General features: G+C 37.9%; 1 protein-coding gene across 3 annotated transcripts in view; it reads left to right on the top strand.

Moving 5' to 3' along the window:
- The window catches only part of LOC123318393 (dynein axonemal heavy chain 8-like), a 1,393,903-nt gene that overhangs the window by 222,685 nt on the left and 1,144,493 nt on the right, over positions 1–26,725 (top strand). For all 3 annotated transcript variants that reach the window (XM_044905013.1, XM_044905020.1, XM_044905005.1), the window contains exons 10-11: positions 2,388–2,662; positions 17,165–17,390. In XM_044905013.1, the coding sequence (XP_044760948.1) occupies positions 2,388–2,662; positions 17,165–17,390 (501 nt within the window). The remainder of the gene's footprint in view (positions 1–2,387; positions 2,663–17,164; positions 17,391–26,725) is intronic.

Below are 26,725 nucleotides of genomic sequence, written 5' to 3'. Positions count from 1 at the left end.
TAATACTTCCCAGATGTTAATGGCATGGCATTATTGCGGAAATTTCTACGAATAATTCCACAATTTCACAAACGCAACAAAAAAAACCTATTAGTATAAAATTTATTCATAATTCGTTCTCAAAAATATTGCCATTTTTCAGGATACACTTTCTCGCCCTTTTCGCCACACTTTCCACCGCTGAACGAACCATTTCCCGGTTTCGGCGAATCTCTTCGGCGGCTGATTCGATTCTTTGAATCAGTTCTTCTCTCGAAGTCACTGGAGCTCGCTTATCATAAACAAGACTCTTCATATGACCCCAGAAATAAAAATCCATAGGTGTAAGATCTGGAGAACGAAGAGGCCATGCGACAGGTCCCAATCGGCCGATCCATCGGCGAGGGTATTGAGAGTCTAAAAATTCTCGTACACTCCTCACTGTGTGAGCAGGGCAACCATCATGCTGGTACCATATTCCTTGAAAGTGACTCAAAGGAATATCTTCCAATAGATCGGGCAGAGTTTCCCTCAAAAATTGATTATAGCCATTTCCAGTCAATGTTTCAGGAAGAATGTACGGTCCTATAATGAATCCATCCTTCATTTCCGCCCAAACATTGACAGAAAATCTCTTCTGGCTATTTTTGCTACTGTTGCATGTGGATTTTCCCTTTGCCATATTATATTATTTTTTTGTTGAAGAAACCATCTCTGTGGAATGTTGTTTCATCCGTAAACAGTATGAGACGTAGGAAATTCCTATTCTCACGTGTCCTTCTTAAAATAAATTCACAGAATTCTTTCCTCTTCTCAAAATCACCTTCTTCTAAGGTTTGACATGAATGGAAATGGAACGGATGGTAGCGATTTCTTTTCAAAACTCTCCATACAGTGGATTTACTCTTATTCACACTTGGATGATTTGTTAGAGTTCTCGTTGATACCATCGGATTTTCACTCACTAAATCCAGGATACGTTCTTCGTTATTTCGGATTGTTTCCTTCTTCTTGCGGTGAAGAATACCTTCTTCACGTAATTTACGCACTGTTTCTATGAAAGTTTCAAAATTAGGAACGTTTCGGCTTGGAAATCTGCGAGCGTAAATTTCCCTTGCTTTTCTCCCTGAGGAATTCGCTTCATAATAAGCCTGAACCATATCATTTTTTTCTAAAAGTGAATATTTCATTTTCGTTTGCATACAAATCGTTTCAATATACTCGAATTATTCAGTAAAATTCAAATACCCTGTCAAATTCTATCAGCTACTGTTGCTCGGCAACGAAAATTAATATGTATACTCAGAACCTTAGAACAGACTCATATTTCACATTAATACTTAACTCAGAGTAGGGAGTTCGACTCTCAATGAAGTTTCACTGATTTTTTTAAATTCATTTTGCAATCTGGAATGTTTCGACATACAAATTCAAAAATTATGGGCCTAAGAACACAAGCTGTGTCATGTTTTTTTATTATTTCAGATATTCGAACGGGACATTTGAATGGCTGTAAAAACGAAACCGTTTGATATTTTTCGATTCTGTTTTGATATTCGTGTTAGGTATGAAAGTAAGTACAATCGTGAAAAATTTCATCAATTTCGAGTGAAATTTTTTTTTCGCTGTAGACATGTAAAAAAAAAGTTGTGTTGGATTTCTGAAAAAATTTTTTCACAGATATCCTTTAAAAATTGTGTTAATTTAGGAAATGAAAATCAATTTGGCAACCGAAAAAAAAAATCACGAACATTGCAGGTTTTCCGCCATTTTGTAATTTTTTTTTCGGTGCTCTACACCATTTCTGAATGAAGCATCCAAAAATACTACGATATGACAAGAAACCATTACTTCCAGTCTTATACATAACCGACCACACTCAATATAATAACGCTCGAAAATGACATTAAACACCGTGTATCTCCCTTATGCTTCGAAAACGGGAAATATTTCATAAGAAAAAAATGATTCTCCCGATGTTCTCTACACGTCATATGACTTTGTCCAGTTTATGATAAAACACCCTGTATATATATCGGATCAGTTTCATTTTTCCCCTTTGTCTCTCTTAACGATAGAAGTTAACCTTTTTTGTTTTTATAGGAGAATATTTGGTGTTTAAGTTTGATTAACATAAAATTTGGTGATAGGAGTCCATAGTTTTCGAGTCATTCTAAATCATCCTCAGGCCTTAGTACATACTTTACTTGATAATTTTTTCAATGAAAAGACAAGTTTTGAATTTTTGAACCGACTTAGATTTGTACTTTATATTTGTACCAAAACTCGGTACAAAAAGCAACATATTCAGATTCATGAACATAACATAACAGTTAAAGTACATATATTCCAAAGAGAATTTCATGGTGTAGTTGTATAATATTTTTGTTATACCATCTTTTTTTCAGATATGTAACGTTCTGCAAACAACAGTGACGTATTCAATTCTACAATCGAGTACTATAGAGGGAATTGAAGTATTCGCTCAGAAATTCAAGGATTTCTTCAATAAAATTTCGAGTCAGAAATACGATGCCTTGAATCACAGACTTCCATATTTCGATAAGGATTATGCTGAATATAGGCAGAATGTTGTTGATACCGAATGGGAATTGGAAGAATTCGTTGGAGCATCTCTCTCAAGACTACAGGATGTTCATAACGTATTACGACTTTTGAGAAGGTAATTAGTAGATCTTTTATGTTCAATCAAATGACGAATTTAGTGTTTCCAAGTGTGTCAGCACTGTATGGAATACTTTTTATCACTTGTTTCACTTCAAGATAGCAGAAAGAAGAATGAGTCGATATTCCATTATGGAGTGCGAGATTGGTTTCGAAATGAAAAATTGTAGTCTGACTCCACTTTAATTCATTCACGTGGAACATGTTTCGAATGTATATATAGGGTGCGAAAATAATTTAACATAAGTAATTTTTCAATGGGGATGCACTTGAAACAAATTATTTTCTCACTCATGCCCCATAGCCAAGGAAGGGTGAAATCGACAACCAGTTTATATTTTCTACCACAACTTTTCAAAAGCTTGCTGATAATCATAAAAAATTGTGTATGGAAAAATATTCACTTGAAAAAAATTATTGTATATTGAGTTTAATGGTTGTATTCTGGTTTTCATCTGTAAGTTACAAATCTGTAGCGTACGATCGATCTGTCAGCGTCCGATTAACAAATTCGTAAATAATGCAATTCTGGAAATGTTCCTGTAACTATCTTCTTTGCAGTGTTACGTTTGAACTTCTTAATGAACTTTTTAGGGTTTTCACTCCCAATCTCCGAAACAAAATCAATTAAAAATGAAATCGACGATTTGCTCCTGTGTAAATTCTTGCACTAATTTGTCAGGAGCAAATTTACTAGAAAAAATTGTTGCCTGACAATGAACTGAAAATAAATAACGCGTTGAAATTATAATTTTAAGTGGTAACGTTTCGGTGTCTATATCAGACTCCTTCATCAGACGAAAAATCTATTCTCGAAAATCTTCTGAATTGTGGCTTTTGTTTGACATTAATTGTCAATACATAGAAATAGAGACTACAGAAAAACGTTGATTCATTCAATTTTGAAATTAACGGATCACAGCTCCTTCTTTAGTAAATTGATCCAAATATGATGCATTCCTACCGAACAATTTGCCAAATTATTATCTTGATCTATTTCTATGTATTGACAATTAATGTCAAACAAAAGCCACAATTCAGAAGATTTTTTTCGAGAATAGATTTTTCGTCTGATGAAGGAGTCTGATATAGACTCCGAAACGTTACCACTTAAAATTATAATTTCAACGTTATTTATTTTCAGTTCATTGTCAGGCAACAATTTTTACTAGTTAATTTGCTCCTGATAAATTAGTGCTAGAATTTACGCAGGAGCAAATCGTCGATTTAATTTTTAATTGATTTTGTTTCAGAGATTGGGAGTGAAAACCCTAAAAAGTTTATTAACCCTCTAGTGCCCAAGTTTTTCTGCTTTTTTTATAATTATTTCCGTATAGTTTCAAATTAGCTTATGTAATCTCTATTTTTTCGCAAATAGTTAACTGATTTACATTAACACCTGTTCTCACAAAATGAACCTATACTGAAGGCGGACATGGGCAGAATAATTTTGTATCCACTTATATGCAACCAGTCTCAAGGCGGACTTGGGTATTAGAGGGTTAAGAAATGCAGAATCCTCCCAGAATAAATTTCAATCGTTACGTTTGAACTACTCATCGTAAATAGTTACGGATTCCTGTAAGCTACAGATCACTGAAAACGTCCAGAATTGCAATTTTCCTGTGAGCTTATGAAAAGTTACAAATTGGCTTACAGATGGAAGCAGAATACTACCATAAATCATAGAAATGATATATTTCCTTTCACTCCCTTTCTGAAATTGCTGTCGTTTGTGGGTAGGATTTGTCAGTTTCATCCATGATGCATTTTTTTCTATATTATGATCCGTTTTATTTATTAATCTGCTTGCTTGTATTCTCTTTTACTTCTGGGTTCTTGTTGTTCAGCGTGATTTTTATTGGTAACTCTTTCCTGTTCATTATCCTACCAGTATGGTTTTTGTTTTTGTTTCCATTCACCCAATGCTTCTTTTGCAGCTCCTTTTATAGAGTCTGTTATACAAAGTGTCCCGGAAACCGACGTCAATCCGGCACATGGTGATAGCTCAATTCATTTCTGACCAGAATATCAAAATTTTGTTCTAGTAGAAGTGTCTTGGTTTTCGAGATATTGACAGTTTTGTGAAATTCGTCGAAATCATCACCACATGATGATGTTTGGTTGTTTTTTTTCTATTCGAATATTAAGGAGGAATCAGCCTATTCAACACTGTTCACCGAAAGGACCCAGAACTCTACCTTGTCTGACTTTGCCTACTTCTGAATTGAAATCTCCTGCTAGAATTATTTCCTCTCTATTCAGAAGACCATCCAACACTGCTTGCTTTAGGTCATTCGAAAATTGTTCTTTATTCGCAGCTGGAGTATCCTGGTTAGTGGCACAAATACCAACAATATTTGTTGCTCTTCCTTGAATGGTTAATTAATTCGGGCTGAAAAAACGGGCATTAGCCCGATATCAAAGCCCACTTAGTGACTCTCAGCTACGATTTCGTTTTCACCAACGTTTAGGAGACTCTTTAACGCTAAGGGTCATTTGTAATAATAAAGAACCGAAAGACGATCTGTATCACTCCGTATCTCGATCAATGGAAAAGCGGCTTTCCACTGCACAAGGGGTGATTATTTTTAGATGTTACAACACAAAAAATTACCCTCTGAAAGGGAAAAATGTAGATTCGGCCCGTCGCGCGAAGGAAAGGTCTTTGATGTTATTTCTATAATTTTTATTTTTCTGGGGAGGCAGCTCAAATGAAACTAATGTATAAAATTTACAAATCAATCTATTAAAAAAAATTACACCTACATTTTTGTAACCAACATAAATCTTCAATTTCTTAAAATCATGCAAGGAGCGTAAAACAATATTTTCGTCGACAAAAAACTTGGATTGAATTCTATTTCTAAACTTATCGTTCAACAACAACAAAAATATATTCAATGAATTTAGAGGAAAATTCAGGACTGTGTTCAGTCCTTTCTCTGTGAGAAAAGCAAATCTGAACAAAATTGGAAATTTATACCTTTTTCTGCAATCGTCGTTCGCCTGATGATACTGATGGAATATTTTTTTCGAGCACTAGACTTTCCACGCACAAAACGGCGAATTCTTTACACTGCTTAACCGAAGTTCCCGCACTTTTCCGTCGCAATCAATAAGCGCTTATTCATTCCGAACCTATCCTACTATAATGCTCGTTAGCCTGCTCATAACCAAGATTTGTACGATCTTTACCGCGAATAACAAATTATTCCGCCTAGAAATCACTCTAACTTCAATACGAAACTCTCTTACGATATTCGCTGAAAAGCTCATACCCGTCTCCTCTTCCTAACTCTGAAAATACTTCATAATTTCCGAACTGCCGAATCTAGTCTCGGACCTCCGAATCTACTCTCTTACTTCAACTTTTGACTCCCGACTTCCGACTTTCTTACTTCCGTCTTCCCGACTTTCTTCCCTTTTTGTTTTTGGTGTAGCAGGGGGAAAATCTGCACGTCAGACGAACCACCCTCTCCTGAGGAGGAACAAGTGTGGGGATTCTCACTCTCCTGAGCTCGAGACCCACTAAAAACCCTTAACTGCTTCTTGAATATTGGTTCCGGGCATTTGTCTATAAACCGTTCATCTCTTAGTCGGCTTTCTTCTCGCACACTATCGTGCTGGGATTTATTATTTATTATTATCTACTGGATATCACTTTATTGGATTTTTCAATAAGTGTTCTTATTTTAATCTCTTCATAATTGATCTTTTGGTCTCCTTCGGTAAATTCGCATTCTCCTTTTGTCTTCCTCTTGGTCGTAGTTTACTAGTCTCCTGAGTTCTTGATTCGGATGGTTTTTCGCTGTTTCGAATAATTTCTCTGCTTTTCTGTTCATGAATTCCGTTATGGTTTCCCATTTTAGGTCCCTATAAATCTGTCTATTCCTGACAAACCAAGGTGCATCTATTTCACATCGTAGCAGCTTGTTTTCAGTGGCCTGAATTCTTTGGATATGGCTCCTTGCCGCGAAACCCCAGGCAACTGATTCATAAGTCAGTTGAGGCCTAGCAACGGCTTTGATTATTATCTTCAATTTTGTCTCTTTCGACATGTGGCTTCTTCTTTCTATTAGAGGGTAGAGTCTATTCATCGCCGCTTTCGATCTGTCGATTGCTTATTTGATATGACTTATACAAGTAAGTCCTTTGTCAAGCGTTATTCCTCAATATTTGGCTTCATTTTTCTAGTCGATTTCTTCGCCGTCAACTTCTAGATTCATTGAGGGTCGCAGTCTTTTCTTCTGTAGTAATATTACTGGGTTCTTTTGTCCATTCAGCTTGATTTTCCACTTTATGCACCAGTCATTTGTTTAGTCAATCGTTTGTTGTAGAACTCGTTCTATTACTTCTGGGTTGCGGTGTCGAGTAACTATGCCTGTGTCGTCAGCATATAACGTTAGCATGGTTCTTCGATTTTTCGGAATATCGTGAATGTATATCTTGTACCGAAATGACCCTTGCACATTTTGATCGAATATTCATCACATCTCATCTTATATATTAATACTTCATGCCATACTCTGTCGAATGCTCTGGCGACGTCTAGTAAAACAAGACCTGTAACCTTTGGAGTCCCTCTGTAATGTATTCTTTGAGCCTAAATAATTGTTGCTCTGTTGAATGCTCTCTTCTGAATCCGAACTGTTCTGGTGGTATTAGTTTCAGATTTTCGGTTTCCTCATTGAGCCTCGTGGCTATAATTCTTTCTACTACTTTTCCTAACGCCGACAGTAGGCTTATCGGTCTGTAGTTTCGTGGGAACTTCTTCTCTTTGATAGGTTTATTGAACACTATGAATTCTGCTGTTTTCCATTTTTCTGGGTAGTGTTCTGTCCTCATAATTCCATTCGCGATATTTGTTAGAGCGGCTATGCCTTTTCTAAGTAATTTCTTTAACATAACATTCGTTATTTTATCGCTTCCGGGAACTTTCCTCTTCTTCAAACTTCTAATTATTTCCCTGATTTCATTTGGCGATGTTGGTTTGTCTATTTCGGCAGACGCTGGTAATTCATCCATTTCTTCATCATTTCCTTCAACCAGTTCTTCCAAATCTTCATTATCGTCGTCTATCCTGTAGCTTATTCTTGATTTTCGTTCTATCGAGTCCGCCAATGCATCTGCCTTATCAGTATTGGTATACGCCATTCCCCTTTCCCCGTGTAGGAGTGGAATTTTAGTCTCTTCTCCTCGTAGCCTTTTTTGCATTCTCCATGGTTTCCCATTTTAGGTCCCTATGAATCTCTCTATTCCTGACAAACCAAGGTGCATCTATTGCACATCGTAGCAGCTTGTTTTCAGTGGCCTGAATTCTTTTGATATGGCTCTTTGCCGCGAAACCCCAGGCAACTGATTCTTAAGTCAGTTAAGGCCTAGCAACGGCTTTGATTATATTCAATTTTGTCTCTTTTGACATGTGGCTTCTTCTTTCTATTAGAGGGTAGAGTCTATTTATCGCTGGTTTCGTTTTGTCGATTGCTTGTTCCATATGACTTTTCCAAGTCCTTTAACAAGCTTTATTCCTAAATATTTGGCTTAATTTTTCCGGTCGATTTCTTCACCGTCTTCTTCATTCGTTGTGGGTCGCAGTCTTCTCTTCTGTAGTAATATTGCTTGGCTCTTTTGTCCATTGAGCTTGATTTTCCACTTTATGCACAAGTCATTTGTTTCGTCAATCGTTTCTTGTAGAACTCATTCTATTACTTCTTGGTTGCGGTGTCGAGTTGCTATGCCTGTGTCGTCAGCATATAACATTAGCATGGTTCTTGGATTCTTCGAAATATCGTGAATTTACGAGGCTGGATTGATAAGTACCCGTGTTTGGAAAAAAAACTAAATTTTTTGAAATTTTTCATATTTATTTCTCAACATAGTCTCCTTTTAGCTCGATACACCCAGCCCAGCGATATTCCAACTTTTTCATGCCTTGTAAAAAATATGATTTCTCCAACTCTACAAAATAGGCCTACGTTTCAGCGATGACCTCCTCGTTTGACGTGTACCGCTTTCCGCCGAGCCATTTTTTCATGTTTGGAAACAAAAAGAAGTCACACGGTGCCAGATCTGGTGAATATGGTGGGTGAGGTAGCAATTCGTAGCCCAACTCGACCCATTTTGCAGTGGCGACTGCTGATGAATGAGCTGGTGCGTTGTCGTGGTGGAAAAGCAATTTTGTCTGGTACGGAAGGGTGCGTTTTTCATTGAATGCGGTGTCAAATCGATTCAATAATTCACTGTAGTATTGCCCTGTTATTGTCTTTCCCTTTTCCAAGTAGTCATTGAGGATTATTCCTTGGGAATCCCAAAAAACAGTGACCATAACCTTTCCGGCCGATGGTACCGCTTTCGCCTTCTTCGGAGCACATTCGCCTGGAGAGGTCCACTGCTTCGACTGTTCCTTGGTTTCTGATGTATAGTGGTGGATCCAGGTTTCGTCAACGGTTACGAATCGCCGCAGAAACTGGTTTGGATTCGCCTTAAATAGGTGCAGACAGTCCTTCGAAGTTGTCACACGATTTCGTTTTTGATCCACTGTCACCAAACGGGGAACCCATCTTGCCGATAGCTTCTTCATCTCCAAATGTTGATGTAAAATATTGTGCACGCGTTCGTATGAAATGTCTACCATCTCAGCAATCTTTTCAGTCTCCACTCGGCGATCGGCAAACAGGATATCATGGAATTTAACTACCATATCCTCCGTAGTCACCTCTTTCGGACGTCCTGAGCGGTCCTCGTCGAACACCGATGTTCGGCCCCGTTTCAATTCATTAAACCAATATCTGATGGTCGTCATCGAAGGTGCACGGTCCTCGTAAACAGCTACCAACAGATCTTTGATTTCCTCGCACGCTTTCTCTTCCAAATAAAGGAATCGAATCACTGAACAACATTGCTCTTTATCCATTTTTCAAAATATCACGAAGTTGTTTACTATGAAATGTCGGTAAATAAAAACCACTCGATGAATTGGTGCGAAATTCTGGCAGATGTCGTTCGAAAGATGGTACTAAAAGATAGTGTACAGATTTTTTACCTACAGTTCCCTCTGTTACCAAACACGGGTACTTATCAATCCATCCTCGTATATGTTGTACAGAAGTAGCCCAAGTACTGATCCTTGGGGTACTCCAGCCTCTATATCTCTTGTTGTGGAGCATTCTCCTTTTACTCTCCAGGAATTCACTTATAGTGTATGGCTCTAGTCGTAACAATAGGCTGTAGACCTCTTTTCGAAAACATTTCGTTATCAGTTATCAATTTGACGTGTTTTGGATGGTAGTTCGGGATTTCTTTCTGTCAGGGACAACGAATGTAGAGGGTACAGAAAAAATTGGTTTCGGGTCTTGTATGAATGGATCACTTTTCCTAAATTTGTCGAAAAGGTTTTTATTTTGGAACAGGAACTGCAAACATCTATAGATGTAGATGCCAGAAAGTGTGAGAATGTTATTCTTTCTGAATACGCCACGGCAGGATTCCCGGTACCTCAGACCAAAAAAACCCTAACGACCATCTTCTGGATGTAAAAAACCATTTTCACATGTCGACTATTCCCCCAGAAAATGACACCACAGCTCATCACGGACTGAAAGTTGTATTCAGTTCTTGAACTATTTTGTTCCATCTGCTTATTCTTAGATCTTTCAGGGCATTTTTCAGAACTTTGCTATGGCAGTTGAGTTTCCACGTATTCAGATCATTTTTATTCATGCGATATATTCTTCTGAGTCTTCGATTTTCTCGTATAAGATCTCTTACTTCTTTAGGCGTATCGCCACGCTGATGACTTGATGCTGGTCTCTTCACTCTTCTCGTGCTTTTTTCGTAAGCTTTCAATATAATCTCTTCCAGTTTATCGAACGCACATTCCAGATCCTCTGGTTTGCTTATTGTTGGAATTTCTGTTATTTCCGATTGTATTGAATGGCTGTATTTAGCCCAATTGGTATATTCTCTTATTTCCATCAGTTGTTCTCTTGGTTTTTCTTCAATTGTCAATTCCACGGGATTGTGGTTTGACGTTCCATCTTCAAAAGTTTCGATCGAGAATTCTTGAGTTATATTTTTCAATATTGCGATATCTATTACATTCGGTATTCCTATACCAAAAGCAAGATATGTCGGTAACTTTGGTCCAATCACTATGGCATTTTGTTTTTCGGCGAAATCCTTGAGTTTTTTGCCTTTTCTATTCTCTATTCTGCTGTTCCACAATGGGTATTTACAGTTGAAATCTCGGATGCAGATTTTCGGGTTTGTCCTTTCCAACATGTTGTTTATCTCTTCTTCCAATAAATTGTTCTATGGTGTCACTGTTTCTGTTTCTCCTTGTGTTTCGTCGGATCTACTTTTGAAGTAGTGTTTCAGATATGTTTCCACCAATATTGCTACTCCTCCTCTGGTGTTTTTTATTCTGTGACATCTATACGTTTCATAATCCATGAAATTCAGACGTCTGTTTCGGTTTATTCTTGTTTGCTGTATGACTATAATATCAGGTTGTCTCTCTGATATTATTTCTTCTATCTCGGCTTTCCGAGTGTTGATCCCATTTTTGTTCTACGAGATTATAGTGAGAGATTTCTTCCTAATATCCGTAAGGTCCATTAATTCAGTATACTGAATAATGCTTGGAATTTTTTCTCCATTTCCCTTTCAATTTTCAACATTATCTTCTTGAGAATAATTTTTTTCGTGAAGATATTTAATTCATCGGCTGATTCAGATATCTTGTTCTTCTCTCGTCTACTGTTCACAGCCTGTTTTATTGGAAGCTTCTTCAGTTCTTCTTTTTTCTGAACCGGTTTTGGAGTCTTCCTTTTCTTTTTCTGTTCTGTAGGTTTGGCCTTCGCTACTTCTTGAATTTTTTGAACAGTAATTGTTTTTGTTACTGTCTTTTTTTGTTCAGTTGGTTTTCGGGAATTCTTCTTTCTGGTCACCAGCTTGAACTCGCTACATCCTTTGTAGCTAGCTGGATGGCCTTTTTCTCCACATTAGACGCATGTGGCATTTGTCTCTTCACCTTTTCTGGTGAGTGTGCAGTCATTGCTGCTATGGCTTCCTGAGCACTTCACGCATCTCCACGGGAAGGAGCATTTGTTCTGTGCATGTCCATACCTTTGGCACCTAAAGCACTGGCTTGTACTTTCAGGCCTCTTTTTTGGTTCAACCACAATACAGAGATTGTAGAGTCGCTTCACTTCGAAGATTTCCTCTTTCTGGGTTTTAACCAGGTAGAAAGGTATGGGCTTCTTCGTCTTGTTCGATGTCATTCTGGGCACCACAGCGTCTGATATTCCCTGGAATATCAGGTCGTCCTTAATCAACGCAAGATCAGTGTCGATTGATAAATGCCTGATGACGGCATATATCTTCTTCTCTTTCTCCATTTGCTAGGTAAAAAATTCTTTACCATGCTGTTCGAAAAATTTGGTAATTTTTCTATAATCATCTACGGTTGATGCTATGATTTTTATATAGTCTTTCACTACGGTAGCCCAGTTATAACTGAACTTCTTGGTATAGAGAGCTCTTGAGATCTCTACCCGATCGTGATGGGTGGGATTTTATTCCATTTAAGCACTCCCGTTGTTTTCTTGACGGTCTCCTCATCAGAAGAAGAGCTTTCTTTTCGCGCGCGTTTAGTTGAGGGCGCGTTTGGGGCCTTCGCAACCAGCGTTGCATCAATTTTCTTTTTTCGGGTTATTAAACAATTCCCTTAGGGGAATTATTTTTGGAACCCGCTACCGGTTTTGTGATTGCAGCGTAAGTGGGAGATTTCGGCATGTTATTTCGGGTCATTTCCTCTCTCAAGAGGCTCATCTCACCGGCCAACTGTGAAACAGTTTCAGTCAGTTTGACGATTTGAGCTTTCAACTGCCCATTTTCTACTCTGAGCTTTACAAGCTCCTCGGATTCGCCCTCGCTGAACTCTTCAGAATCGGTCGCTTGCATGTAGGAACCCTCATTATCTGAGGTTTCCGACATGGTTTTATACTCAGATTTCTCAAAATATCGAACAATTTGAAAATAATAAAATATTCAAGAATCTTCACTGAAATAGTCTAGTATAACGTAAATGTATATATATAATGTTATAATGTAAAGCCAAAAGTTTTCTACGCTATGCGAAAAATCAGGAACTAGATACGAAAAATAAGCTCACCTGATGCTTTCTACAGAACCAACGATCTAGACCTGGACTCTGGCAGATGAACATAGAATTTAAAAATTTTAACGAATTAAAATTCCGAAAACACAAAAACGTATAGAACCTACACAAACTTCACAGACTGGGTCAAAAATTCCCTAGCTTCGCTAGTGTACACTTTCACTTCGACTTTCTCTTCCACTTTGTCTCTTACAGCACGTCTGCTTTGGTCGAGTTTTCACTCGACACTGACCGAGTCGGGCAGTGTGTAGCCGCTTTTACTTCGAAATCCAAATTTCTTCTCTACCTATCGTGGGCGGATCTCCAATATTATTCCACGCCCTAACCTTCAACTTTCTGCTAGTAATTGAATTAGCTGGTTTATACTCAAGTGCATAATAATTCTTCCAAATTGATTACCTATGAATATTAGATTGGTTGTAACGTGGTTTCCTCGGAGAAACTTATCTCGAGCGCCAGCTATTCATTTTACTAGGAAGAATAGCAAACCTACCAGACTAGCTGCTAGTCGGAGACAGAGTTCGCTGTTATCTAGGGTGGTAGCAATAAATAAGTAGTCAAAATTAAATTATGTACCAGTTTATTCACTCCTTCGGAAACTGATTATAAAAACAACAGATATATGTGTAGGTATAAAATATGAGCGAATCGATCAGCAAACATACAATCTGGAAATTCGATCCGATCACGAGCATTTTATGAAGTCTATACCGGGTACTCTGAAAAATCAAAGATTGTTCAATAAAACGCGCCAACCAGAACTGACGAAATGGATACTAAGGACGACCTCGCGAAGTGAAATGACTTGGTATACGGTATCGGGATGTAATTAATTATATTTCTCCAGAAATGAAAGAAACACAACCAGGGCGGATCTCCTCGAGACTTTTATTCACTACCCCAAGTGATTACGCTCCATGACTGTTAGCGAAGAAAAGGTCTATTTTGAGCGCGAATACAGGATTTCACTAACGACGAGCGGTATCTCTTATTTTCTACCCCAAGGGCTTACACATCATGACTGATAGAAAAGGAGAGATTTCTATTTCAACACTTATGACGCGGGAACGCGAACAGGGGGGTTGACGGGACTTCCTCTTCACTACCCCAAGGGCTTACGCACTATGACTGATAGCGAAGGAAGAGTCAGACTCGCGAAACAGGGTAAAGTACGGCAAAAAATAACAGAAAGCGATACAGTACAGCAGTGTCAAATAAATAACCGGTGTAGGTCTAATAAAGAAACTGTACGGTATAGACGGGGACCTACCTCCTTTACTTCAAGGCACTCGCGGGAAACGAAAAGAGAAAAATTAATTTCCAAATGCACTAACCCTCGCAAAACAAAATTTACTCTAAATTTGTGGAACGGCTCGTCGTAAACACAGATAATCAAAGAAGAAACGCAGAGAAAAGAGAAAAGTGACCCGTCGCGGGGGAAAATCTGCTTTTATAGGCAAATCCCCACACGTGAAAAATCTGAAAATTCCAGAATGCGACAAAAGTAACAACCTCGTCAGCTCCGGTTTATCGCATATCAACATCAGAAAAACGTCGAAATCTTCAACGGCATGCAAGAAAATAACGTCAAACACAGATAAACGGTGTTTTACATTTACTCTGCTTATCGAAATGAATGAATTGAAGAGTTGAGAATTAAATATTTTTAAAGGCGGAAATGTGAAATGAAAGGAATGCCTCAAGATGAATTCCAATTTTCTCAGAAAATTCGGATTCATTACATGATAAATAAGCTCTTATGGGCGAGTTATCGTCTAAACTGAACCGTTTTCCTTTTAACCTGCATTTCTACATGAAACTCCACTTCTTCAACAGTTATCTTCTGAATTGAAAAATATCGACCATACGTACGGAAAAACTTTATTCTCATCAAGCAATTAATCATCTGGGACGCTGTGAGCCCCAGAAAGAATTTTCTTGCCAATATTCTACATAAAAGCGCGTATACTATCTCCTCTTCCGATTAACCACATTATTGCTATGCATTACAGATCCCCTATCGAATCCCTGATAAAAAGACAGCGTATTTTGACTTTTGACATATCTACAATACGCAAAAAGAAATTCTTTTTTGAGATAGGTGTATCAGTACTTTGAAATCCCAATTATCAAATTTGAGGGATTGGATTGGGATTCGTGCATTGATTTGGGTACACGGTTGTTTGTGCTAGGCTTTCGGAAACGGTTGTTTCCTTCCTCAGGGCAGCTGTAAAATTATAACATAAAACAGACAACCAAAAACATCATAGACCTCTTGTTCGTTCTTGTGATATTTTTCACTCGATCTACTTGTGAATTGAGTTGAATAAAAACACTGAATTACCTTATATCTATATTCGTTGAATTTGTTTACATGAATGATGTGAGTGAACAGACTTCTTATTCTAGAATGACGCTGTGTGGTACTGATACGGCTCCTATATTCGTGAACAGTACGGAATGTACATATATGCGCATGGTACATATGAGTTAAGATTTGAATATAAACAATACACCTCTTACCGAATACGAGTTCTAGTGTTGTATGGCAATGTAGTCGTGAAATTAAAACTTAAAAACAATTTGAGCTTCCAAAATTTTCACAAATCACATGTATTGTGAGTATTAAAATAAACAAGGTTTAAAACGTACAGAACATAGAGTTTTTTTTATTCTTCTTCTTCTTCTTCTTCCTTCTGGTTGATCAAGCACCCTCACCACGAGGGCAGCCGATCTGGGTCAGCCAGCTAGGCTATGCACCCAATCTCAAGTTGTAGAACTGGACGTTTATTCCTGGGGTCCTGAGGAAGTGCAGGAATCTTGGACAAGCCAATCCCCAAAAATTTTGTAAGAGAAAGCCACGTGCTCAATGCAGAAAACAACACAATAATCACTTTATACGGACACAATCATCTAAAGATTCCACTAATTAACTACAGAAAACTATTATTTCAGAACTGGACGTTGTATTATATCTATATTTCATTGAATAAACGAATTTGGGAGTTCCAAACCAGGACGCGAGGGAATGTAATCATCTCGCCGTAACTACCATTTTGGAACTCCTTTTTTTTATTCTTCATTATTACCCGTCAACTGGACCATCGAAGAATGGTCTGTTTCTTGAATATTCCAACAGATGAGCATAGATGGGACTTAAACCTTGCGTATCTGCTTTTTTATTAATTCGACTTTTTTGAGTTTTGATATTAATCATTTCTGAAATAAATCTTTTTTTGGGTTGAAATTTGTGTCTAAAATTTTAACGTTTTCAAAGTCAATATTATGAGAAAGGCGGTCTGCATGAGTTGAGAGAGCACACCTTGGGTTATTAGTCCTTATGTCACTTTTATGTAATGTTATTCGGTTTTTTAGCCATTGCGACGTCTGGCCCACATAAGTTTCATGGCAACTATCACATTCAATTTCATACACTACGTTTGATCTCAGACTCACTGGCACTGGGTCTTTCAACCCTGAGTGTAAGTCCGACACTCTCTTCTTGCATTGCGAAACTATTCTTAAGTCTTTGCGGTCTTTGAAACAATCCTTAATTTTGTTAGTAAGAAGATATCCAAGTACGGTGATCTTGAAAAGGTGGGAGAAAAAAAAAATATATGTAATAGACATATTCTTTGAAGAGTCACGCCTTTGAGGCCCTGAACATAGACAAACTAATGCAAGTTCTTTTTATCGACCATGACGGGGGCTTGTCATTTCATAGATCATAATATTGGGCAAATTGAACATGTAAATATTTGGCTACTAATCAATATCTTGTTCGTCATTTTTGGATTTTTAAATCGGGCATGTGTATAAGTCCCTTTCTGATAACGAGTTGGCTTTACTTCTTTCATAGCATAAAACACGTAATATCAATGTATAAAATAATAAGTATAAAAGATAAATGGAGATCAAAAACTTAATATTAATCATATAAGTAGTTGAGTCTAGGGTGTGGACTTCACACTACACTAGCACATCTAGCGAAAAATTCGCTCGCCTTTTGGAGCTATCAAAATTGAATAAAAAAATTGTATGAGCAATAGATGAAAGCCGCTGGTTATGAGTTTTGGTCGCGGTATGAGAAGAACGAAATTGACAATGTTGGTATGATAACACTGCTTTCATCTGGCCAGTCAGTAGTTTTTATCAAATTTTCAAAATGTCAGAAGACAAGACAAGAAGCTTCTTTTCGAAAATGTATACCTAAGCAGAAGAATCTAGCCTACATCATTTCATCACTAAAAAAGTCAGAGATCATTTAAAAATATTATTCATTTAGACGACATTATTCCTACTAATTCCTTGTTTAAGGTTCGAGAAATTGAAATTACCTTGTTTACATCTGGAAGAGAGATACTTGGAAGCAATGATCATGTTCCAAGAAGAACTAGAGAATTTGCGAGATCGGTACAACGAAGAACGACAGTCACCCCTGGTACCAAGAAATATGCCACCTGCAAGTGGACGTATTAGGTGGATCAGACAATATTACAGACGAATTCTCCAGCCTATGAGGATATTCAAAACTAAGGATAGGGTTCGTAGATATATATTTATAATTTATATTCATTCAACTAACGGATAAAATTCGAGTGTGCGTCTATAATTTTCTTATATCGTACTGTTTCTGAGTTGTTTTGCGTCATTTGTCCCCCATCATAATTTACTGTTCGAAATTCGAACATTATTTCAAATTATTCATTCCGATATTCATTTCATTTCAATTCCATTGGAATTCAAATATATGAACAATCGAAGTGGATCACGCCACCTACCGAAATCTGCTGACTGGAGGAAAAACGGTGCAACAACCGGGGGACGGCGAATCTACTTATGACCGAATAAGGAAATGTTATTTTTATTGTTATGGTTATATTTACACTTATACAGGCAAACAGAGAATTTTTCCTGAGGTTTTTATCTCTATTTTCATGTATCGTACAAAGATATGTATGGTACCCCGTTGACATTTTTCCTCTGCTTAAGCCGGCCACAGACTTCGTTCTCTTCCATCCGTTCGTATCGCCGCGATTCGAACCGACGATTCTGATCGCCGTCCTGTTGTGCCCACACACTTCGGTAAATCCTCCCAGTTATTTTTCATTCGTTTTCGGATCTGTACGTCAAGAAGAGGAAATATCTTTCAGCAATGGCGGCCGGGGTTACTGTGTCGGATGAAAATTTAAAAAATCTTGTTAATTGTCTGTAAAAATCGATGAAATTCGCAATAAATTGTTTGTTAGCTGTCTTCTGATCCATCGTTGTTGAAATAACTAAATAAAATGATACAAAAACAGTACGGCAATATGGTCTAGACGCGATATGCTCGCCGCTTATGAAAACTAATCTCTGATATTTTCCAGTCGTTTTCGGATATATACGTCAAGAAAAAGAAATATCTTTCAGCAGTGGCGGCCGCGGTTACTGTGTCGAATAAAAATTAAAAAAGCCAGTAAATTGCCTGTACAAAATAATGAAATCCGTGATAAATTGTTTGTTTGCTGTCTTCTTAACCATCGTATTTGAAATTACTGAATAAAAGTACAGAAAAACAGAATTAAATGAAGGTTACACGCGACACGTTCTCCGCCAATTTAAAAATAACCGCCGATTGTGAACGAAATCCACACACACTGTCGGTTTGGAACGAGAACCGATGAAGCGTCGTTCCAAAAATCAAGCTCCGACAGATATTTGAACCGACGATTTGGCACGACCCCCATATATACAGGGTGGGCTTTTTAAAACGAAACAGACGAGATAACGGGCGCAATAAATTTATTTCGAAAAAATGCTCGGAAACGTCGATTTTTACTTCGAGGGGGACAACTTTTTCGCTTCAATCCTTAGTTTTAGAACACCAACACCTAAATTTTGAATAGGAAAGATAGGGTGTGTGATACCTCATTTGAAAGGCCTTGTTATCTTGAATTCAGCGTATTGATATTTTTCTCATTTAATGCATTCGTTTTCGAGATATTCAATTTTGAATTTCGTACAGTACCAGTCATTACGCGAACCATGCTATGTGAAATCATCAATTATTTAACTAATTCATTCTGTGGTTACGATGGTAACCGTTAATTGTCAACATTAGACAACGAGATAATTATATATCTGGACGGAGCCGTCCGGAGGTTCAGCCTGATGGGAGATGTTGTGGTGCAATCGGCGCAACCCTCCGAGATGGTACCGTAAGAGCCTGCGTTTGTACGAGGGTCAAACTAGCCCCACACAGGAGCCGAAAAACGATGGGAGAGCGCGATGGACGGAAGACGAAAATGTCCTACTGATGCGTGCTCATTACATAGCAAAGAACCTACAGGAATCATCAGAATAGACATACCGCCAAATTTTAACTGAAATATGGAATGACTTCAGACCAGATAAAAAGCTTTACACTAACCTACTAGCTTACCGTGTCAGATACTTTCTGGAAAACCAGAAATTCTCGAACGCTGAACTTACAACCATCCAGCAAAGCATCTGGCCACAAACTGCTGTACCGGTCGAGGAAGAGGCCGAACTATTGGAAGAGGCCGAACTATTGGAAGAGCAACAGTCAGAACACCAAAATGATCATCTATATAAAGAGCTGGAAAAGGTTTTCAGCAGAAATCTCTTTTCGTACGCAGCTATGGCCCCGGAGAGCAGACCCAGGATTTCTAGAATGAAAGGCTTGCACATAATGTTGCAGAAGGTTCAGTTGGTAGATGCCATTATCCAAGCGTATGTCAGTAAGCCCTCTTCTATCAGCGAGATAGTTGATCTGGTATACGCGGGAGCAGGTACTGTATGTGAGGAAATGGGGATGAGCCTGAAAGTGTCAAAAACGAGGCCAGAGATAAACCAACCCCCATGAAAGACCCGCCTAGAGAAGAAAATAGTTACTATCCGGAAAAAAATTGGTGTTTTACACACATACCTTAATAGTGATACATTATCTTACAAGATCAATAAAGCTGTCCACAAAATAGTCTCCGAATTCCGGATCAAATCATGGGCAGTTGACTTAAGGCAGAAACTGGAGACCGTCTGCGACAATCTGAAACAGAAGGTGAAAGCATTAGGAAATCGTACGAAGCGCTACAACGAAAGGACCAAGAGATACAGAAACAACCAACTGTATTATAAAAATCAAAAACCATTCTTCGGAAACCTCGAGAACCAGACTTCTACAGATGGCAAAACACCGAAGGCACATGATATGTGTAAATATTGGCAGGAACTATGGGGTAAAGATAAACATCATAACGACGACGCAGGATGGATTAGGGAAGCTGAGGCAGAAAGCACTAAGTACGACATGGAAAACATTAAAATTACCAAAAAAGATATTGAAAATGTTCTCAAGAAGACCAATAACTGGGCTGCACCTGGACCAGACAAGATCCACAATTACTAGTGGAAATACTTCCCCAGTACCCTTTAGCGGACCTATTCCTGAAGGCACTGACCCATCGACTATACCAGAGTCCCTCACATTGGGCAGTACCCTCATGATACCAAAGGGCAACATATCGACAAACCCCAAAAATTATCGCCCAATCACATGTTTACCGACCATTCACAAGATCCTTTCTGGCACAATCACCATGCATATATGGAAACATGTGAGGAAACACAATATCTTGGCACGTGAACGGGGTGGATGCTGCAGGAACGCAAAAGGTTGTAAGGAACTCCTTGTAGTCGATCAAATCATCACTAAACATGTTAAGAGTAAGCTTAGGAACATCTCTGTAGCCTGGATCGACTACAGAAAAGCATTTGACTCGGTGCCGCACTCCTGGCTGATAAAAGTGCTGCGATTGTATGGAATCTCCGAGAACATCATCAACCTATTAGAACACCTGATGAAATCCTGGCGTACTAGGTTGATAATCGATAGCAAGGACGCAACCAGTGTCTCTGAAGAGATAGCAATCAGATGTGGAATCTTCCAGGGAGACACACTGAGCCCGCTGTGGTTTTGCCTGGCCTTGAATCCCCTCAGCAAGCTTTTGAACAACATCAAATATGGGTACACTCTCAACAAAGAAAGAAACGTCAAGATAACATACCAATTGTACATGGACGACCTGAAGCTTTTCGCAGCCAATAAAGACCAGTTGAGGAGATTATTGGAGATAGTCTTCTTTTAGCCAAACCATAGGAATGGAAATGGGCCTGGACAAGTGTGCGGTCCTAAATGTAAAGAAAGGCAAAATTGAGGAGGGACCAGGTATCAGGCTGTGGGATGAGTCGAGAATAGAATGCTTGCAACCTCAAGAAACATATAAGTACCTTGGCGTTCAGCAGGCTCTGGATATAAAAACAGCAGAAGTAAAGGAGAACTTCAAAGCAAAGTACTTCGGCAGGGTCAGAAGTTTGCTGAAGGCCAAACTGTATGCCAAGGCTCTCTTTACTTCAATAAATATATGGGCTATATCTTGCATGAGCTACTCATTCGGGGTTGTGCGCTGTACAACTGCAGAATTACAAGCACTGGACATCCAGGCGAGGAAGCTGCTCACTAGGTATGGTGTCCACCACCCCCATTCATCGGTGAGCAGACTATATCTCAGCAGATGTGAGGGAGGAAGAGGGCTTCAAAACCTAAACCTTGTTGAAATCTAGGGGTAGATAATAGTTTTCGATAACATCGAGGAATGAAGATTTTATTATGAATTAATTGAAAGTTAATAGAGAGTTTCATCGTCATACGGTCGATCCTCCGATTGTTACCTACCTGTAAATTGCTCTGAAGTTCCCGGTAATTAACATATTATTATGAGCTCTAATATTTTCTATTTCTGTCCCAAATTGTTTCGAATGTTCCGGAAACTATCATTACCTCCTCCCAATTCTTAGCAATAGAGTCTAACTGTTTGTTTATATATTTTTGTTTCGATGCCAAATATTTTAGTTTACCCATCTGAAGATGCTATTGTTATAGCGAAACAAGTGTCAAGGTTTAAAGGTTTAAAAACTCATTTTGTCAAAAGCGTATAATCTGTTTCAATTTCAATTATGGATTTTCATCAAGTATAGGCCACATCAATTCAATATGAAAAGATGATCTTTCAATCGACAAGAAATAAAATAGTCTGTTTGTTATTATTCGAACTCTAATTATATCAGACATAATGAGCCTAACCTACATAGGTACCACTCATTATCTCACGTGAAACTATCCCTTATACATCAGTCTGCTTTACATTAGATAATTTTTAGCCATTTGAAGCGATTAAATACATCTATAATAATATATAAAATTCTCGTGTCACAGTTTTCGTTGCCATACTCCTCCGAAACGGCTCGACCGATTTTGATGAAATTTTTTGTGCTTATCCGGTATCTATGAGAATCGGCCAACATCTATTTTTCATCCCCCTAAATGTTAGGGGTAGTCCACTCCTAAATTATTTATATGGCAAAACAACGTTTGCCGGGTCAGCTAGTCTTATATATATTTTTTAAAGCTTGGATGTTGGGATTAAGGAAATTATTTGCATATTGATTCTATAGGATACTTTTATAATATAATACAGTATTGGAAAATTAGGGGGGTGAACTAGGCCAACAAAAGGTTGGTTAGGTTAGGTTAGGTTATGTTTGGGTTAGGTTGTGCTACCCTAAATGATCATCTTATAGTAATTAAATGGATAAAACACTGAGAATTCCGAAAAAATAATTAAGGATGAACACTCCAATAGCTGTGGCAATAGGAGTGGTCTATAAAAAGGAAGTTAGGTTTTGGTTGGGTTAGGTTGTGTTAGACTAAATGATCATCCCATAGTGATTAGATGTTAAAAACATCGATAATAAGATGGTGATTGGATGGTAAAAACACTGACCCCGGGTTTCATAAAGCTTGATCGGGGAATCAACCCTTGATTGACGAACAGACGTCAATATGTTTTTAATCGATAATTCAGTCATGATCATTCAGAATATCATTCTCGCATCAAATTATGATGTTTATAAGTCCATTTACGTATTCTCAATTGCTACTTCTTCTATATATTCAGAAATCAAAAGGTTTCAGTGATTTCGTCTTAGAAATCGAGTGACTGTCAAATCGTTGATCGGACAACCAAAGTTTTATGAAACCCTCTGTGAGAATTCCAAATTAAAGAAAAAAATTAAAGGAAGAACTACACCAATAATGAGGATAATTTATGGTTGGGTTAGGTTGAGTTACCCCCAATTACTGATATTCAATTTAACCAGATTATACAACATTTACCATCATGTTTGGGAACCATTAGTCGAATCGGCGGTCATATAGAGATCCAACGAAAACGATCCACAATCGACGACTTATCGTTGGTGCTTTTCTATATACCATACAATGGTGTAGGGTGTTATATTACAAATCAAAATTATTACTCTAATTTACCTACATTTCAGTTATAAATTCTTATACTTGGACTTCGTTTCCATGCACAAACTTGGTCCACACTCTCTTGTTCAAAGCCATAGCTTTTGCTTCATTCCATGTTTTTCCTTTCTCATTGATGATTTCAGTCAGGGTGTTATTCCATGTTTGCTCTGGTCTTCCTCTTTTCCTCCTCTTTTGGATTTTGGCTTCCCATATTTGTTTTACTGGTCTTTCCTTGTTCATTCGGTTCAAATGTCCCCACCAGCTGAGTTGTCTTTTTTCTACAAAATCCTGTATGGGCTCTTTCTATCTCTAGGTCTTGATAAATTTTTTCATTTCTTATTTTATGCATTCTAGTCACGCCCTTCGCTCTTCTGAGGTATTTCATCCTTGATCCCGCTTTTCTGTTTTCTATTCAGGGCCCATGACTCGCATGAGAAGGTTAGTGTCGGTCTATAGATTACCTTGTATACCTTCATCTTTGTGCTTTTGGAAATCTCCTTCTTACTTATAAAGCTGTTGTTCATCATATGATATAACCTTATTGTACTTTCTATCCTTCGATTAATTTCTACGTCTTGCTTTCCGTCCTCGCTTAGTTCTACTCCCAAGTATCTAAACGTTATCACCTGTTCGATCTTTGTTCCGTCCAATCCTATGTTCAGTTGTTCCGGATCTCCTATCACGATAACTTTCGTCTTGGTTTTGTTGATTTCCATTCCGAAGTCTCTGATGACTTCATTCCATATTTCCATGTTTCTCTGTAGATCTTTTTCCCGTTCAGTGATTATGATGATGTCATCTACAAAAGCGCATTCCGATATTTCCACCCTCTCCATATGTTTGTATCCAACCTGAAACTTCTTAATTCTCTTCGTGCATTCTTTCAGAATTTCATCCATAAATATTAGGAACAGCACCGGACTCAAACTTCCCCCCTGTCTCAATCCTGTTTTTGTTTGGAAGGTTTTTTATGTTCTATTCAGACTTATTACACGATTTCTGTTCAATTTGTAAATATTCTTTATGACTTTCATCAGCTTTCCCCGTATTCTTTTTTTCTCAAGTATAGCCCACAGTACTTCTCTTTTCACCTTATCAAAGGCTTTCACCAGGTCTATAAAGCCTATGTATAGTTTTTTGTTTTCCATTTTTGCTTTCTCGAAGAGTATCTTCATAGTAAAAACATGATCTTGGATGCTTCTACCTCTCCTGAAGCCGCTCTGTGTTTCTTCTAGTGTTGTTTCGATTTTCTCTCTGATCTTTCTGTCCAATATTTTCTCATATATTTTCATAGCAGTGCTCAATGAAGTTATTCCCCGATAATTACTGCAATCTTGTTTGTCACCTTTTTTGTATATCGGAACTATTAGGGCTGTTTGCCAATCTTCTGGGATTATTTCATCCTTCTAAACCTTATTGAAAATCCTCAGTAGACTTTCCAATCCCTTCTGTCCTAAGTTCTTGATCATTTCCGAGATTATTTTGTCACTTCCAGGCGCCTTTCCATTCTTCAACGTTTCTATGGCCTGCTTCAGCTCTTCAAGTGTTATTCTTCCTTTCAGGTGGTTCGTATCGATCTTCTATTTCGTTCTGACAATCATTCAGCAGTTCCAAAAAATATTCTCTCCATCTCTCCATCTCTCCATTACTTCCTCATCACCCTTTAACGGAATTCCATTTTTACCCTTTATATTCACATTTTCATTCTTTCTTTCGCTTCTTTGTGCTTTTAGAGTTCTGTAGAATGGTTTTTGATTTGTCTTATAGCTGTTTTCCAATTTCTCCCCAAACTTTTTCAACTTTTCCTTCTGCAGCGATAGTATAAAGGCCTTAACATTCTTTCTCTGTTTCTTATATTCTTCATAATTGTCTGTGGTTCTATTGCTTAGATACTTCTCCCATTTTTCCCTTTTCAACTTTAATTTCGCTTTCACTTCTTTATTCCACCATGCCGTTTGCTTCTTCTTGTTAGATTTTTTATAGCTTCCACAAACCTCTCTTGCCGATTCTATGACTATATTTTTAAATTTGTTCCACATGCTATTCATTGTTGAGTCATTTATCTCAAATTTTCGCTCAAATTTTATGTCCGTCTCCTTTTTGTAAATTGCTGCCACTTCTCTGTTTGATAGTCTATATGCTCTCAGGCAGTCGTGTTCTATTTTCCTTTCTTTGCTTTCATCTTTCTTAATGCTTCTATTCATATCCACTCGGCGGTCGAATAACAGATGCGGAAGCCGGCACTCTACACAATCTACGATCACTAGATCAAGTTTAAACGGTAGGTAAGTATTTTCAGCCAGTCCAACGGACTCAAGAAAGCGGAAAATAGCCCTCAGGTATGCACTACGAAAGGAACAATAATGCTACAAGTGACTTGCCTTAAACTTTCAAACTTCTTGACGTAATTTCCAATTCACGGTAATAACACCTTACGCACTTTTCTCGGCAGCTCGATCTCCTCTGACTTCGCTCTTGACCTTCCGCGCAGGGCTCGAAGAAGTACCATTTCTCGGGAAAACTGTCCCTACTATCGTTAACTCATTTCCCTATTGGCTGCACTCAAATTGCCCGATCAATCAGCCGGCTCGAAAAGAGACAGAAACAACTGAAGAGAAGGAAAAACTGAACAAGTTGAAAGACCTCCCTCGACTCAGAAAATGTACGGTTGAACGGAAAGAATTATATGGAACTGGTCGGTGGAAAACAATGGCATAATATCAATCGGTAAAGACCCCCTATGATAACATAACGGTTTTCTTCGAAAAAATATTTCGGTTGATAGTTCTTATTATGCAAGTATAGATGAAGAAATTTCCTTTCCGTGGCGGGACAAATTCTGCCTCGTCACAGTTCCATCTCCAAGTTTTTTCTGAAAAAATCATCATTTCGGACCGTATAATCTTTTCCTCGGTTTTGAGTTTTTCATTTTCTTCCTTAATATCTTCATTCTGTTTTCATTTCTTTTTCATCTCTTCCTGGTAATTTCGCTGTTCAACTCTTATCTCTCTCATTTCCTGCATCATCTCCATCATTTTATCTATTTGATCATCTTGGATACTTGATTTTGATTTTTGTGGTGTTCGAAGTATTCTCTTACTTTTTACAAATATGTACCCCTCATCCCTCTCATTACTTCTTCTTTTTTCTTCGTCACTTGTATTATCTTCCTCATTCCTCATCTTTCCCTCTTTCGGCAATCTTCAAAATATATCTGAGTACAACTCTGTCTCCAATGCCAGTTTCAAAATTGTTTATCGGCGGCGATAACGTTTGTTATCTCTCTCGACAGCTGTTTTTCCACTCAGATATTGAATTTTCACCCCGAATTTTTCGCTGTTGTTTACTACTTTACAAGTTCAATTTTGATTTCAAAACCACTAATCTCCAACTTGGTCTCAACTAGTGTATCTTTAAAAAGAATTGTGTTCACTTTTGAAAATTTCTCGCTCGTAATCTTCGAGTATATCGAGTTTAATTACAGAGCTCTCGACTTGAATACA

Source organism: Coccinella septempunctata, chromosome 1 (assembly GCF_907165205.1).
Source record: "Coccinella septempunctata chromosome 1, icCocSept1.1, whole genome shotgun sequence".
Taxonomy (NCBI): Eukaryota; Metazoa; Arthropoda; class Insecta; order Coleoptera; family Coccinellidae; genus Coccinella; species Coccinella septempunctata.
The sequence above is the reverse complement of the archived record's forward strand: the minus strand, read 5'-3'. Positions and strand labels throughout refer to the sequence as shown.